Below are 12033 nucleotides of genomic sequence, written 5' to 3'. Positions count from 1 at the left end.
AGAGCCCCAGAGCCAGAGGACCCAGTTAAGTTGGGCCCACATTCCTGATGCACAGAGGCTGAGATAATAAATTTGTGTGGTTTTAAGCCACTAAGTTTTGGGTAATTTGTTATGAAGCAATAGATAATGAATATACCCTCCAACCTTCATGTCTTTTGAATGTTTAGCAAGCATGTCTTCCTTTTTTTTCCTAATCAGAGTTACTGATTATAATTTTGAACAGAACAGGATTAAAGGCAAAAAACACTGCAGGATGTTGTCCCATAAAGCTTTATACAATCTCTTTAGACACAATCATCCAACCAGCTATGGACTACCAAGTGGACTACTATCCTTAGCTCACATTTCTCCATCTTACTGACAAAAATTCTGTGAGAAACATGTCAAGTGCCTTACTGAAATCAAGACACACTTTATTGGGGCCGGCCCGGTGGCGCACAGCTACGGTGCGCCGCTTGAGAACGCGGCGGCGCTCCCGTCCGAGGGTTCGGATCCCACGTACAGACCGGCCGCTCACTGGCTGAGCGAGGTGCGGGCGCAACACCGAGGGTTGCGATCCCGTTGCCGGTCCCGGTCCGGTACGGGCGCGACACTGAGGGTTGCGATCCGTTGCCGGTCAGTAAAAAAAAGACAAAAAGGAAAAAAAAAAAAAAAGACACACTTTATCTATAGAATTCCCCTCATATGCCAACACTGATTATATCAAAAGAGGAAGTTAAGTCTGTTATTTCTGGGTTTTGCCAGAGAGGCTTGCTACATGGAGGTTTCCACTCTCATCCCACTCCTCTTCACTAAGACTCTGATTGGTCAGAATTTAATATTTTGGGTCCTCCTCTCCCTCTGAACTATCTCCTTTTGGAGCCTATTCTCTCAAGTGTGCTGAAAGTGTGAGGGTAACTGAATATGCCCAGCTTTTGCTTCCTTTGCCACTGTGAACCTTCATATGAGATCATCCCTTTTTCCTTGTGACTTTAGGTCTTTCTAAACAGACAAGTTCACAACTATTGTTAAACTTTAAGAAAAAAGTGTTATCATTATCCAATACTAACATTGCTTAAAACTTTACCCCTTAAGAAATAAAATGCACACTCACAATTCAAAAACCATGTAAAGCATTCCATCTGAGCTATATGTCTCCAATAACTCTACAATGTGTGGATGTTTCAGCATATGACAGATACTGGCTTCCCGCTTTAGATCTGCAAAACAAACATACAATATACTTCATTAGGTAGGAACAAAAGACAATTAGAGTGAATGATGAATGAATGAATGTGATCTATGGTAACATGAAGACTTCTCTAACTAAAGAGATGAAATCCCCCATTTAAACTAAGCTTAATTTCTTACGCTTTAAAATTTTTGACAGTATAATTTTTTATATTTTTTGCCTTCTTTATATGTATTATAGAGTCAGCTCTTATTAATAAATGTTTATACTACTTAGTACAAACAAATACTTTCCCCAAAGGTAAAATAAATAAATATACAAATAAATACATTTGTAAATACACAAATAAATACTTTCCCCAAACTCTTATAATCAAGTTTTGGCCTCCAAATTTATAACTCTTCCTTGCGATCAATAAGTAACTCAATTTACTGTTTTGAATTTTACCTCTTTTCCTTAGTTTTCCCTAAATTAGATAAGAATGTGTTATCTCTTCTTTAGCCTAAAATCTAGCATTCACAGACATATCAGAGAAGTTACATGGAATAGGCAGCAAACAATAGTATGGCACAAAATAGAAAAGGCACTACTTCTAGAGTCAAAGTCAGAAAATTTTTTACATCATCTATAAAATGTGTTAGGTAATTCAAGACTCTACCTATCTCACTGTGTTATTTTGAGGAACAAATTCAGATAACACAGGTGAGACTACTGTGTAAGCTCTATAGCACTATGTGGAAAACAAAATTATTAATATCATCATCGTCATCACCACCACCACTACACTAAAAGTTTGGGTATGGGCATCACTTGCCATGTCTACATGGAATAAGATAATTAAAGCTTTTCATTGTTAACGGTGCTGGGGCTTTACCTGTTGCTCATGAATAAAACCCAATGTGACATTTTCATATTTGAAAGTAGAAGACAGATAAGGAAGAACCAAGGCTGGGATGTACTGCACAAAGCAAAACATAATATTAACTCCTTTCTAATTTATTAATACAACTTAGTCTTGTCAACAAGAGCAAAGGCTGCAGATGGAACCTCAGAAGATTACTTACATAAGGGTAGAATGAGGAAAAGAAGTCAATAAATCAGACAAAAAAGAAGCCACCAGAAAAGGAAGAATCAATAATACAATATTAAGAAAGTCAAGGGGATAGAGAGAATTAAAGTATAAGTAGTTGAAGAAGGCTGAAAGCTGAGAAAAGGCCATAAGATTCAGCAAGAAGCAATCATGAACTTTCCAGATCAAGTTCTCCGGAGAGGTAATGGTCGAAGTCCGTATGCAGGAGACAATATGCAACAATAAATTAAAATTCATCATCTTTCTCATTGGGCTATGTACTTAATATAGTCGTTGTCATTTAATGTCCCAACCACCCTATATATTTTACAGATGTAGAAACTGAGGCTTAGAAATGTGTTCAAGATCACACAGCAATCACAGGTTTTCAGCTCTGGCCTGCCTGACTCCAAAGTCAACAGTCTTTCCACTATGCCATGCTGGGTTTGGACATAATCATATTTGAAGAATCTGGCAGTAGGAAAGGAATAGCAGGGTCAAGGAAGGTTTTACTTGTTTGTTTTTGCTGTTGTTTTAAAGGAAGCACTCTAAGTTGTAGTGATGAAAAGCCCAGGATCTGGAGTCAGAAAATTTGGTGCTGGTCTTGCCTTTATCCTTGCCACCTGCTGGCCGACTACTAACTCCTACAAATGGCTTCCTTACAGCCAATGAAATGTGGATGGTGACAGGTGATAAGGTACCTGCAGAGTCTACTAAATTGGCTTCAAAGGGCAGTGGTAAGATTCCAATGAGAAGCCAAATGTGAGAGAACCAAGTGGAGCACAGTACTGTGGGGCTGGGGGATAAGGAAACTCAGTGCTCACTGCAAAGGAAGAGATCAGAGGCCCAGGAAAGATGCCTCCATCTCCAAAAGTAGTTGGAAAGGCCCTGCAGGAGAGGAGAGCGTGAAGCAGCTGTGGCGTTTGTGCTGGAAAAGTCGTAACTGTGAGGAAGGCTTTTAAGGCTGAGCCAGACAACATCAAACAGATGCCTGCATAGGTTTTTATCTCACTTCAAGAATGTTCTGCCTCCTGATTCTATGAAAAGCTTAAGGGTTTAATACTGATTTTTATGTTTATCTCTAGCTTCTCATTTTATTTGAAATCACCCTTTCATACTTTCTGTTTTTTACCTTAGTTTCTCGTTTTCTATTGCTCTCTATTCTGATCAAATGCCTGATGTTAACTCAATGCTCTGACACTAGAGTCATGAAGAAAACAGATTTAGTTTTTGCCACAATGAAAACTGGCCTTTTTTCCCTCTTTTCAGTTTATTTTCTGTATTCCCCTTTCATGTAACTACAGTGTATTTTGTTCCCCACACTCACCATTTGCCATGACACGTTTGTTATACTGAAAGCTTGTAAGTAGAAATGGATTTTCTAAAGACTCTTTCACTTGAGCCATTTCTGCTTGGTAAACAGCTGAGTAAGCTCTTATCACCTACTCACCCTCAAAGGCTGAATTGCTCCAGGTGCTGTCTTCAAAGACTAAAGTAATTTAAATATCACCAGATCTGACATTTCAGGGACTAAAATCATAACATTGATTAGATAGCACAAAACTAATATAAAAATATATTTGAAATGATAAGGGCAATGAGGAAAAAGGAGGCTTACATTCCAAAATTCAAGTTATCAGATAAATAGCCCCAACAGAAAAGCACAATTTAAAAAACACAAATACATTATATATGCATTCTAACTACAGATTCCAAAACTATTAAGCTCAAAATGTTTGCTTTTTAATGCGAATGTGAATTAAAGATTGATGTATTAAAGGCTATTAAATCCATGCTGATACAGCAAACTAAAAATACTATTTGCCTGCAAATTAACTTATGAGGCAGAGTAGGAAGGAACTTGACAGTACGTGATAATAATATGATTTAAAGTTAGGATTATCTGACTGCTTACAGATATTAGCACAGAACATACCTGTGAGTGATGTGACCCAGAGCTACCATCCCTGTTTTGAAGTGCTGCTTTGTTTACAGAGTAGTCTGGTAGTTCTCTCCATGCTCCCTTGTACTTTCTTATTTTGTAATCCTTCAGGGAAATATTTAAAGATTTTTAAGTCACCTATTTCTGTTTAGTGCCCTTATATTTAACTATGTGCCTATAATTAATCAATTTATTTCTCCTTAAAAAGGGGCATGGATAATAGGAAAAATAATATTTAATTTTTTAACTCAAATGAAACACCTAAATCAACATGCTATACACATTAAAACTACTACTAATTTCCTAAGGAGTTTGGGCCACCCCAAAATAGCAAAGTGAGTATGCCCGCCAGTGTCTGCCTATCAGACTATCCTTCAAATAAGGGATAGTTAGGTAAGCTGTTTCAGGTAGTCTGTTTTAAAAATAATTTTCCTGTGTGATACAGATATACAATGGAATATTAAAGCAGTACTAAGGGGGAAATTTGTCACATTAAGTGCTTACTTCAGAAGAATGGAAACATGACAAGTAAACAACCTAACACTTCACCTTAAATAAGAAAATCAAGAACAATCCAAACCCAAACTAGGCAGATGAAAACAAATAATTAAGATCAGAATAGAACTAAATGCAACAGAAACCCAAAAAATGATACAAAAGATAATGAAACAAAAAGTTGTTTTGAGAATACAGATAAAATGGACAAGCCATTAGCTAGGCTAACTAAAAAAAATAAGAGAGAAGATACAAATAATGAAAACTAGAAACGAGAAAGGTGATATTACTACCAATAAACTCAGAAATACAAAGAATCATTAGCAACTACTATAAACAACCATACACCAACAAATTTGAAAATCTGGAGAAAATAGATAAATTTCTGAACACACACAAACTATCAAGACTGAGCCATGAAGACACAGGAAATCTGAACAGACAAATAACAATAAAAGAGATTGAAGCTGTTATCAGAAGTCTCCCAACAAAGAAAAGCCCAGGAGTGGATGGTTTCACTGCAGAATTCTACCAAACCTTTAAAGAAGAATTGATACCAAGTCTCTACAAACTATTCCAAAAGACTGAAACAGAGGCTATTCTCCCAAACTCATTCTATGAGGCAAACATCACCCTGATACCAAAACCAGACAAAGATACAACAAAAAAAGAAAACTACAGGCCAATATCTTTGATGAATATAGATGCAAAAACTCTCAATAAAATACTAGCTAACAGAATACAGCAACACATACATAAAATTATACACCATGATCAAGTGGTATTCATCCCAGGGATACAAGGTTGGTTCAACAGATGCAAATCAATAAATATGATACACCACATCAACAAAATCAAAGACAAAAACCATATGATCATCTCTATAGATGCTGAAAAAGCATTTGACAAAATTCAACATTCACTGATGATAAAGACTCTATAAATTGGATACAGAAAGAAAGTATCACAACACAATTAAAGCCATATATGACAAACCCACTGCCAACATCATCCTAAATGGGGAAAAGTTGAAAGCTTTTCCCTTAAGTACAGGAACTAGACAAGGATGCCCTCTCTCACCACTCCTAGTCAACAGTGTTGGAAGTACTAGCCAGAACAATAAGGGAAGAAAGAGAAATAAAGGGCATCCAGATTGGAAAACATGAAGTCAACCTGTTCCTGTTTGCAGATGATAAGATCTTATATATAGAACAGCCTAAAGACTCTACAAAAAAACTCTTAGAGTTAATAAATGATTTCATCAAAGTTGCAGGATATAAAATCAACACACAAAAATTAGTAGCATCTCTATACTTGAACAATGAACAAGCAGAAAAAGAAATCAAGAAAGCTAGACCATTTACCATAGTCGCCAAAAAAACAAAGTACCTGCGAAAAAAGTTAACCAAGGACGTGAAAAATCTCTGTGATGAGAATTAAAAGCCACTGTTGAGAGAAATTAAAGAGGGCACAAGAAGATGGGAAGACATCTCATGCTCTTGGATTGTTAGAATTAACATTGTGGAAATGTCCATACTACCCAAAGTGATCTACAGATTCAATGCAATCCCCATCAAATTCCAATGACATTTTTCTCAGAAATGGAAAAACAATCCTAACATTCATATGAAATAAGAAAAGGTCATGAATAGCCAAGCAATCCTGAGCAAAAAATAAAATAAAATAAAATAAAATAAAGCTGTAGGCATAAAACTACCTGACTTTAAACTATACTACAAAATTATAGTAACCAAAACAGCATGGTACTGTCATAAAAACAGACACACAGATAAATGGAATAGAATAGAGAACCCACAAATCAACCGATACACCCATAGCCACCTGTTCTTTGACAAAGGCACAAGTCTACACAGTGGGGAACAGACTGCCTCTTCAGCAAATGGTGCTGGGAAAAATGGATATGCATATGTAGGCGAATGAAACTAGACCCATACCTCTCACCATATAGCAAAATCAATTCAAAATGGATTAAAGAATTAAATATACATCCTGAAACAATAAAACTCCTTCAAGAAACATAGGGGAAACACTCCAGGAAGTAGGAGTGGTTACAGACTTCATGAATATGATTCCAAAAGCACAGGCAACCAAAGGAAAAATAAACAAATGGGGTTATATCAAACTAAAAAGCTTCTGCATAGCAAAACAAACAATTAGTAGAGCAAAAAGACAACCAAAAGAGTGGGAAACAATATTTGCAAAATATACATCTGACGAAGGATTAATATTCAGAATATACAAGGAACTCAAACAACTTAGCAAAAAAACTAATAACCTATGGGCCGGCCCGGTGGCGCACTGGAGAGTGTGCCGCTTGGGAGTGCGGCGGCGCTCCCGCCGAGGGTTCGGATCCCATGTGGAGACCGGTTCCCGCTCACTGGCTGAGCGCGGTGCGGGCGCAACACCGAGGGTTGTGATCCCGTTACCGGTCAGTAAAAAAAGACAAAAAGGAAAAAAAAAATCTAATAACCTAATTAAAAAATGGCCAAAGGAACTGAATAGGTATTTCTAAAAGGAAGATATACCAATGGCCAACACACACATGAAAAAATGCTCAACATCACTCAGCATTTGGGAAATGCAAATAAAAACCACTTTGAGATACCATCTCACTCCAGTTAGGGTGGCTAATATCCAAAAGACTGAGAATGATAAATGCTGGCAAGGGTGCAGAGAAAAGGGAACCCTCCAACAATATTGGTGGGACTGCAAAATGGTGCAGCCTTTATGGAAAATGGTATGGGGGTTCCTCAAACAATTATAGATAGATCTACCATATGATCCTTCTGTTCCACTGCTGGGTATATGCCCAGAGGAAAGGAAATCATCATGTTGGAGGGATACCTGTACTCCTATAGAGGGTTAGAAATCTTGATTCCTATTTGATTATTAGATAGAGTTTTTAGGTAATGCATGCATGGGACAAATGTACTTGGATAGGAGGCAAGAGCCTACAGCTAGGAGGGCAAGAGCCCACCGAATCAGTTCTAATCAATGTTTAGGTAAGGGATTGTATACACTGATTGTTAATATAACGGGTTCATTGGAAGATTTTTTGAAAAATAAACACACAGGTTTAAAGCTTTTGATGTGAACAAGAGAACTGAAACAGAACAAGGATTGTTCTGTGGGCAATAATCTTTAATACAACAAAGCTTAAATGTTGGGAAAACATATGAGTTAAGATTTCCTAGGATGTTTTGCTAGATTAGTTAGTACATGGGGGTTCTTCTACATTTTGCTTTAAGCTGTTTTTGTGAGTTTCTCAAGAAGTCAGACACTTTCATGATTGTCTTATTGTTTCTTCTGCATGTTACTTAGCTTAGATTTCTGACTCTTGTTGGCATATTGTTTAAACTATTTTGAACCATGCATGCTTAGATGAAGTTTGTTACACAGCCAATTTCTGTATGTTCTTACTATTATGGGTTAACGATTTGTTCTTTTCCTGTAATTTCCTTGTCTTTTCAATAAAGATTGAAGGAAAAACCGACTCGGGACTGCTACCCAGTTCCTCCATCTAACAGAGGAGTTGCTGAGGTACAGTCCTTTTGGGCTCTCATTGCATTCATATTGCTTTAAGTAATGTTTTTGCATCTGTTATACAACCAGAGGTGTAACATACTCCCTTGTTTATTGCAGTGCTATTTACAATAGCCAAGAGTTGGAACCACCCTAAATGCCCATCATTGAATAAGTACATACGGAAAATGTGGTTTATCTATACAATGGGACACTGCTCTGCTATTTAAAAAAATGAAATACTGGCACGGAGCAGGGAGACGTCCAGCAGGGGAGGTGGAAGCTCCGCAGAGACCACATACCCTGTGGTGCTGGTGCATGACCCAGCAGGTAGGTCTCACTGCCACCACCCGGCTCCATCCCTGGCCCAGCCCAGTGCATGTGGAGCAGGGAGATGTCCAGCAGGGGAGGTGGAAGCTCTGCAGAGACCACATACCCTGCGGTGCCAGCGTGTGACCCAGCAGCCCAGCTGAGTGCATGCTGATCAGAGAGGCAGCTCCCCGGAGAGGCTCAAGACATGAGGCAACCACACACATAAGGGACTAGTGGCCAACTGAGCAGACACTGAGGTAGCCATACCAAATTGGCAACCACAGCAACACCCAAGCCAGACAATAGTGTCAAACCAGTAGACTGTGAAACCCCCTACCACGATGACTAAACATCAAAGGAAAGATACCAGAAATACGAAAAATCAAGAAAGTACACCACCAAAGGGTGATAATTCTCAAGCTCTAGATCCTATAGAACAAGAAGCCCTTGAAATGTCTGACAAGGAATTTCGAGTGATAATTCTAAGGAAACTGAATGAGATACAAAAAAACTCAGCTAGACAACATGATGAAATGAGGAAAAGTATACAGGACCTGAAAGAAGAAATGTACAAGGAAATCAATGCCCTGAAAAAGAATGTAGCAGAGCTTGCCGAGCTAAGAATTCATTCAATGAAATAAAAAAAAACAGCAGAGAGTTTAACCAGCAGGCTTGCAGAAGTAGAAGAGAGAACTTCTGACCTTGAAGATGGGCTGTTTGAAATAACACAGGCAGGCAAAAAAAAAAACAAAAGAAAGAAATAAAGAAAGAAAAAAGAATTAAAAGCACTGAAGAAAAACTAAGAGAGATATCAGACAACCTTACGGGCTCAAGTATCCGAGTCATGGGTATTCCAGTAGGGGAGGAAAAAGGAGATTGCACTGAAAACATATTCAACAAAATAGTAGCAGAAAACTCCCATTATTGGAAAAGACACACATCTTCAGATTCAGGAAGCTCAAAGATCCCCAAGTGTATTCAACCCAAAAAGGGCTTCTCCAAGACATGTTATAGTCAAATTGACAAAACTCAAAGAAAAAAAGAGAATCTTAAAACCTGCAAGAGAGAAGCATCAAATCACCTACAAGGGAGCCCCAATCAGACAAACATCAGACTTTTCATCACAAACCCTAAAAGCCAGAAAGGAATGGGATGATATGTTCAAAATACTAAAAGACAGAGATTGCAAGCCAAGAATACTCTACCCTGCAAGGCTATCCTTCCGAAATGAAGGGCAAATCGTTTATTTCTCAGACATAAACTGCAGGAGTTCACTACCACACGACCACCCTTACAAGAAATTCTCAAGGGAGTACTGGGTTTGGATCTTGAAAAACAACTACCACTGCCATAAAAACCCAAGAAAAATCAAAAACCCACTAGTATAATAAAAATGGCATGAATCCCTTCTGGCTAGGTTGTATTAGAATCTCACTGACTAGGGCCAGCCCGTGGCTCACTCGGGAGAGTGTGGTGCTGATAACACCAAGGCCATGGGTTCGCGTACTGGGTGAGCATGGTGCTGACAACACCAAGTCAAGGGTTAAGATCCCTTTACCGGTCATCTTAAAAAAAAAAAAAAAGGCATCCATGAAGAAAAAACAAAGAAACAAAAAGGCTATCTACAACCCAAGGAACCAACTAGTACAGAAAACAAACAGTATATCAGAAAGAAAGGAACAAAAGACACATAAGACATCCAAACAAAAATGAATAAAATGCTAGGATTAAATCAACACTTTTCAACAACTCTTAACATAAAAGACTTAAATTCCCCAGTGACCTTTCAAGAACAACTCAATGTAAAAGGCTTAAATTCCCCAATCAAAAGACACAGACTGGCTGACTGGATTAAAAAGGAGGACCCAACTATATCCTGCCTTCAAGAGACCCACCTCACCCATAAAGACTCACATAAACTAAGAATGAAAGGATGGAAAAAGACTTACCATGAAAACAGAAAAGAAAAACGAGCTGGAGTAGCTATTCTTATATCTGATCAAATAGACTTTAAACTAAAAACCATAAAAAGAGATAATGAGGGCCACTACATAATGATAAAAGGATTGATCCATCAAGAAGACATAACAATCATATATACACACCCAATGTTGGAGCAGCCAGATTTATAAAACAAACAAACAGCAAGAATTATAAAACAGACAGTAATACCATAATAGCAGGGGACCTGAACAACCCACTGTCAATATTGGTTGGACAGATCATCTAGGCAAAGAATCAGCAGAGAAACATAAGATCTAAACAACATACTAGACCAATTGTACTTGGCAGTTATCTACAGAACATTCCATCCAACAACCTCAGAATATTCATTCTTCTCATCATTCTCCAGGATAGATCACATGTTAGGTCAGAAATCAAGTCTCAACAAATTCAAAAAAATTGGAATTATCCCATGTATTTCTTCAGACCACAATAGATTAAAATTAGAAATCTATAACAAACGAAATTATGGAAACTATACAAACACATGGAAATTAAACAGTATTGTACTTAATGACATATGGGTCCAAGAAGAAATCAAACAAGAAATCAAAAAATTTATGGAAACTAATGAAAATAATGATACATCATAACAAAACCTGTGGGATACTGCAAAAGCAGTACTAAGGGGGAAATTTATTAGATTAAATGCTTACTTCAGAAGAATGGAAAGATGGCAAGTGAACAACCTAACACTTCAAATTAAAGAACTAGAAAAACAAGAAAAATCCAAACCCAAGTTAGCTGATGGAAAGAAATCATTAAGATCAGAGCAGAACTTCATGAAATTGAAACCCAAAATACAATACAAAAGATCAATGAATCAAAAAGTTGGTTTTTTGAAAAGATGAAGAAAATTGACAAACCATTAGCATGGCTAACTAAAAAAAGAAGAGAGAAGATCCAAATAACAAAAATTAGAAATGAAAAAGGTGATATTACAACTGATTCATCTGAAATACAAGGAATCATAAAAGACTACTATAAACAACTATATGCCAACAAATCTGAATATCTGGAGGAAATGGATAAATTTCTGGACACACACAGCTACCAAAACTGAGCCAAGAAGAGGCAGAAAATCTGAACAGACCAATAACAATAAAGGAGATTGAGCTGTTATCAGAAGGCTCCCAACAAAGAAAAGCCCAGGACCAGATGGATTAACAGCAGAGTTTTACCAAACATTCAAAGAGGAATTGATACCAATTCTTAACAAACTATTCCAAAAGAATGAAACAGAGGCAAATCTCCCAAATTCATTTTATGAAGCAAACATCATCCTGATACCAAAACCAGGTAAAGATACAACTAAAAAAGAAAACTACAGGCCGATACCTTGATGAATATAGATGCAAAAACCCTCAATAAAATACTAGCTAACAGAATACAGCAACACATATGCAAAATTATACACCACGATGAAGTGGGATTCATCCCAGGGATGCAAGGTTGGTTCAACATACACAAATCAATAAATGTGATACACCATATTAA

General features: G+C 37.4%; 1 protein-coding gene across 9 annotated transcripts in view; it reads right to left on the bottom strand.

Moving 5' to 3' along the window:
- The window catches only part of CASK (calcium/calmodulin-dependent serine protein kinase (MAGUK family)), a 396153-nt gene that overhangs the window by 223269 nt on the left and 160851 nt on the right, over positions 1-12033 (bottom strand). For all 9 annotated transcript variants that reach the window (XM_008585074.1, XM_008585111.1, XM_008585066.1 and 6 more), the window contains exon 3: positions 1094-1199. In XM_008585074.1, coding sequence (XP_008583296.1) covers positions 1094-1199 — 106 coding nt within the window. The remainder of the gene's footprint in view (positions 1-1093; positions 1200-12033) is intronic.

Source organism: Galeopterus variegatus, unplaced genomic scaffold (genome assembly GCF_000696425.1).
Source record: "Galeopterus variegatus unplaced genomic scaffold, G_variegatus-3.0.2 Scaffold105, whole genome shotgun sequence".
NCBI lineage: Eukaryota > Metazoa > Chordata > Mammalia > Dermoptera > Cynocephalidae > Galeopterus > Galeopterus variegatus.
This window is presented reverse-complemented; position numbering and strand designations above follow the sequence as displayed.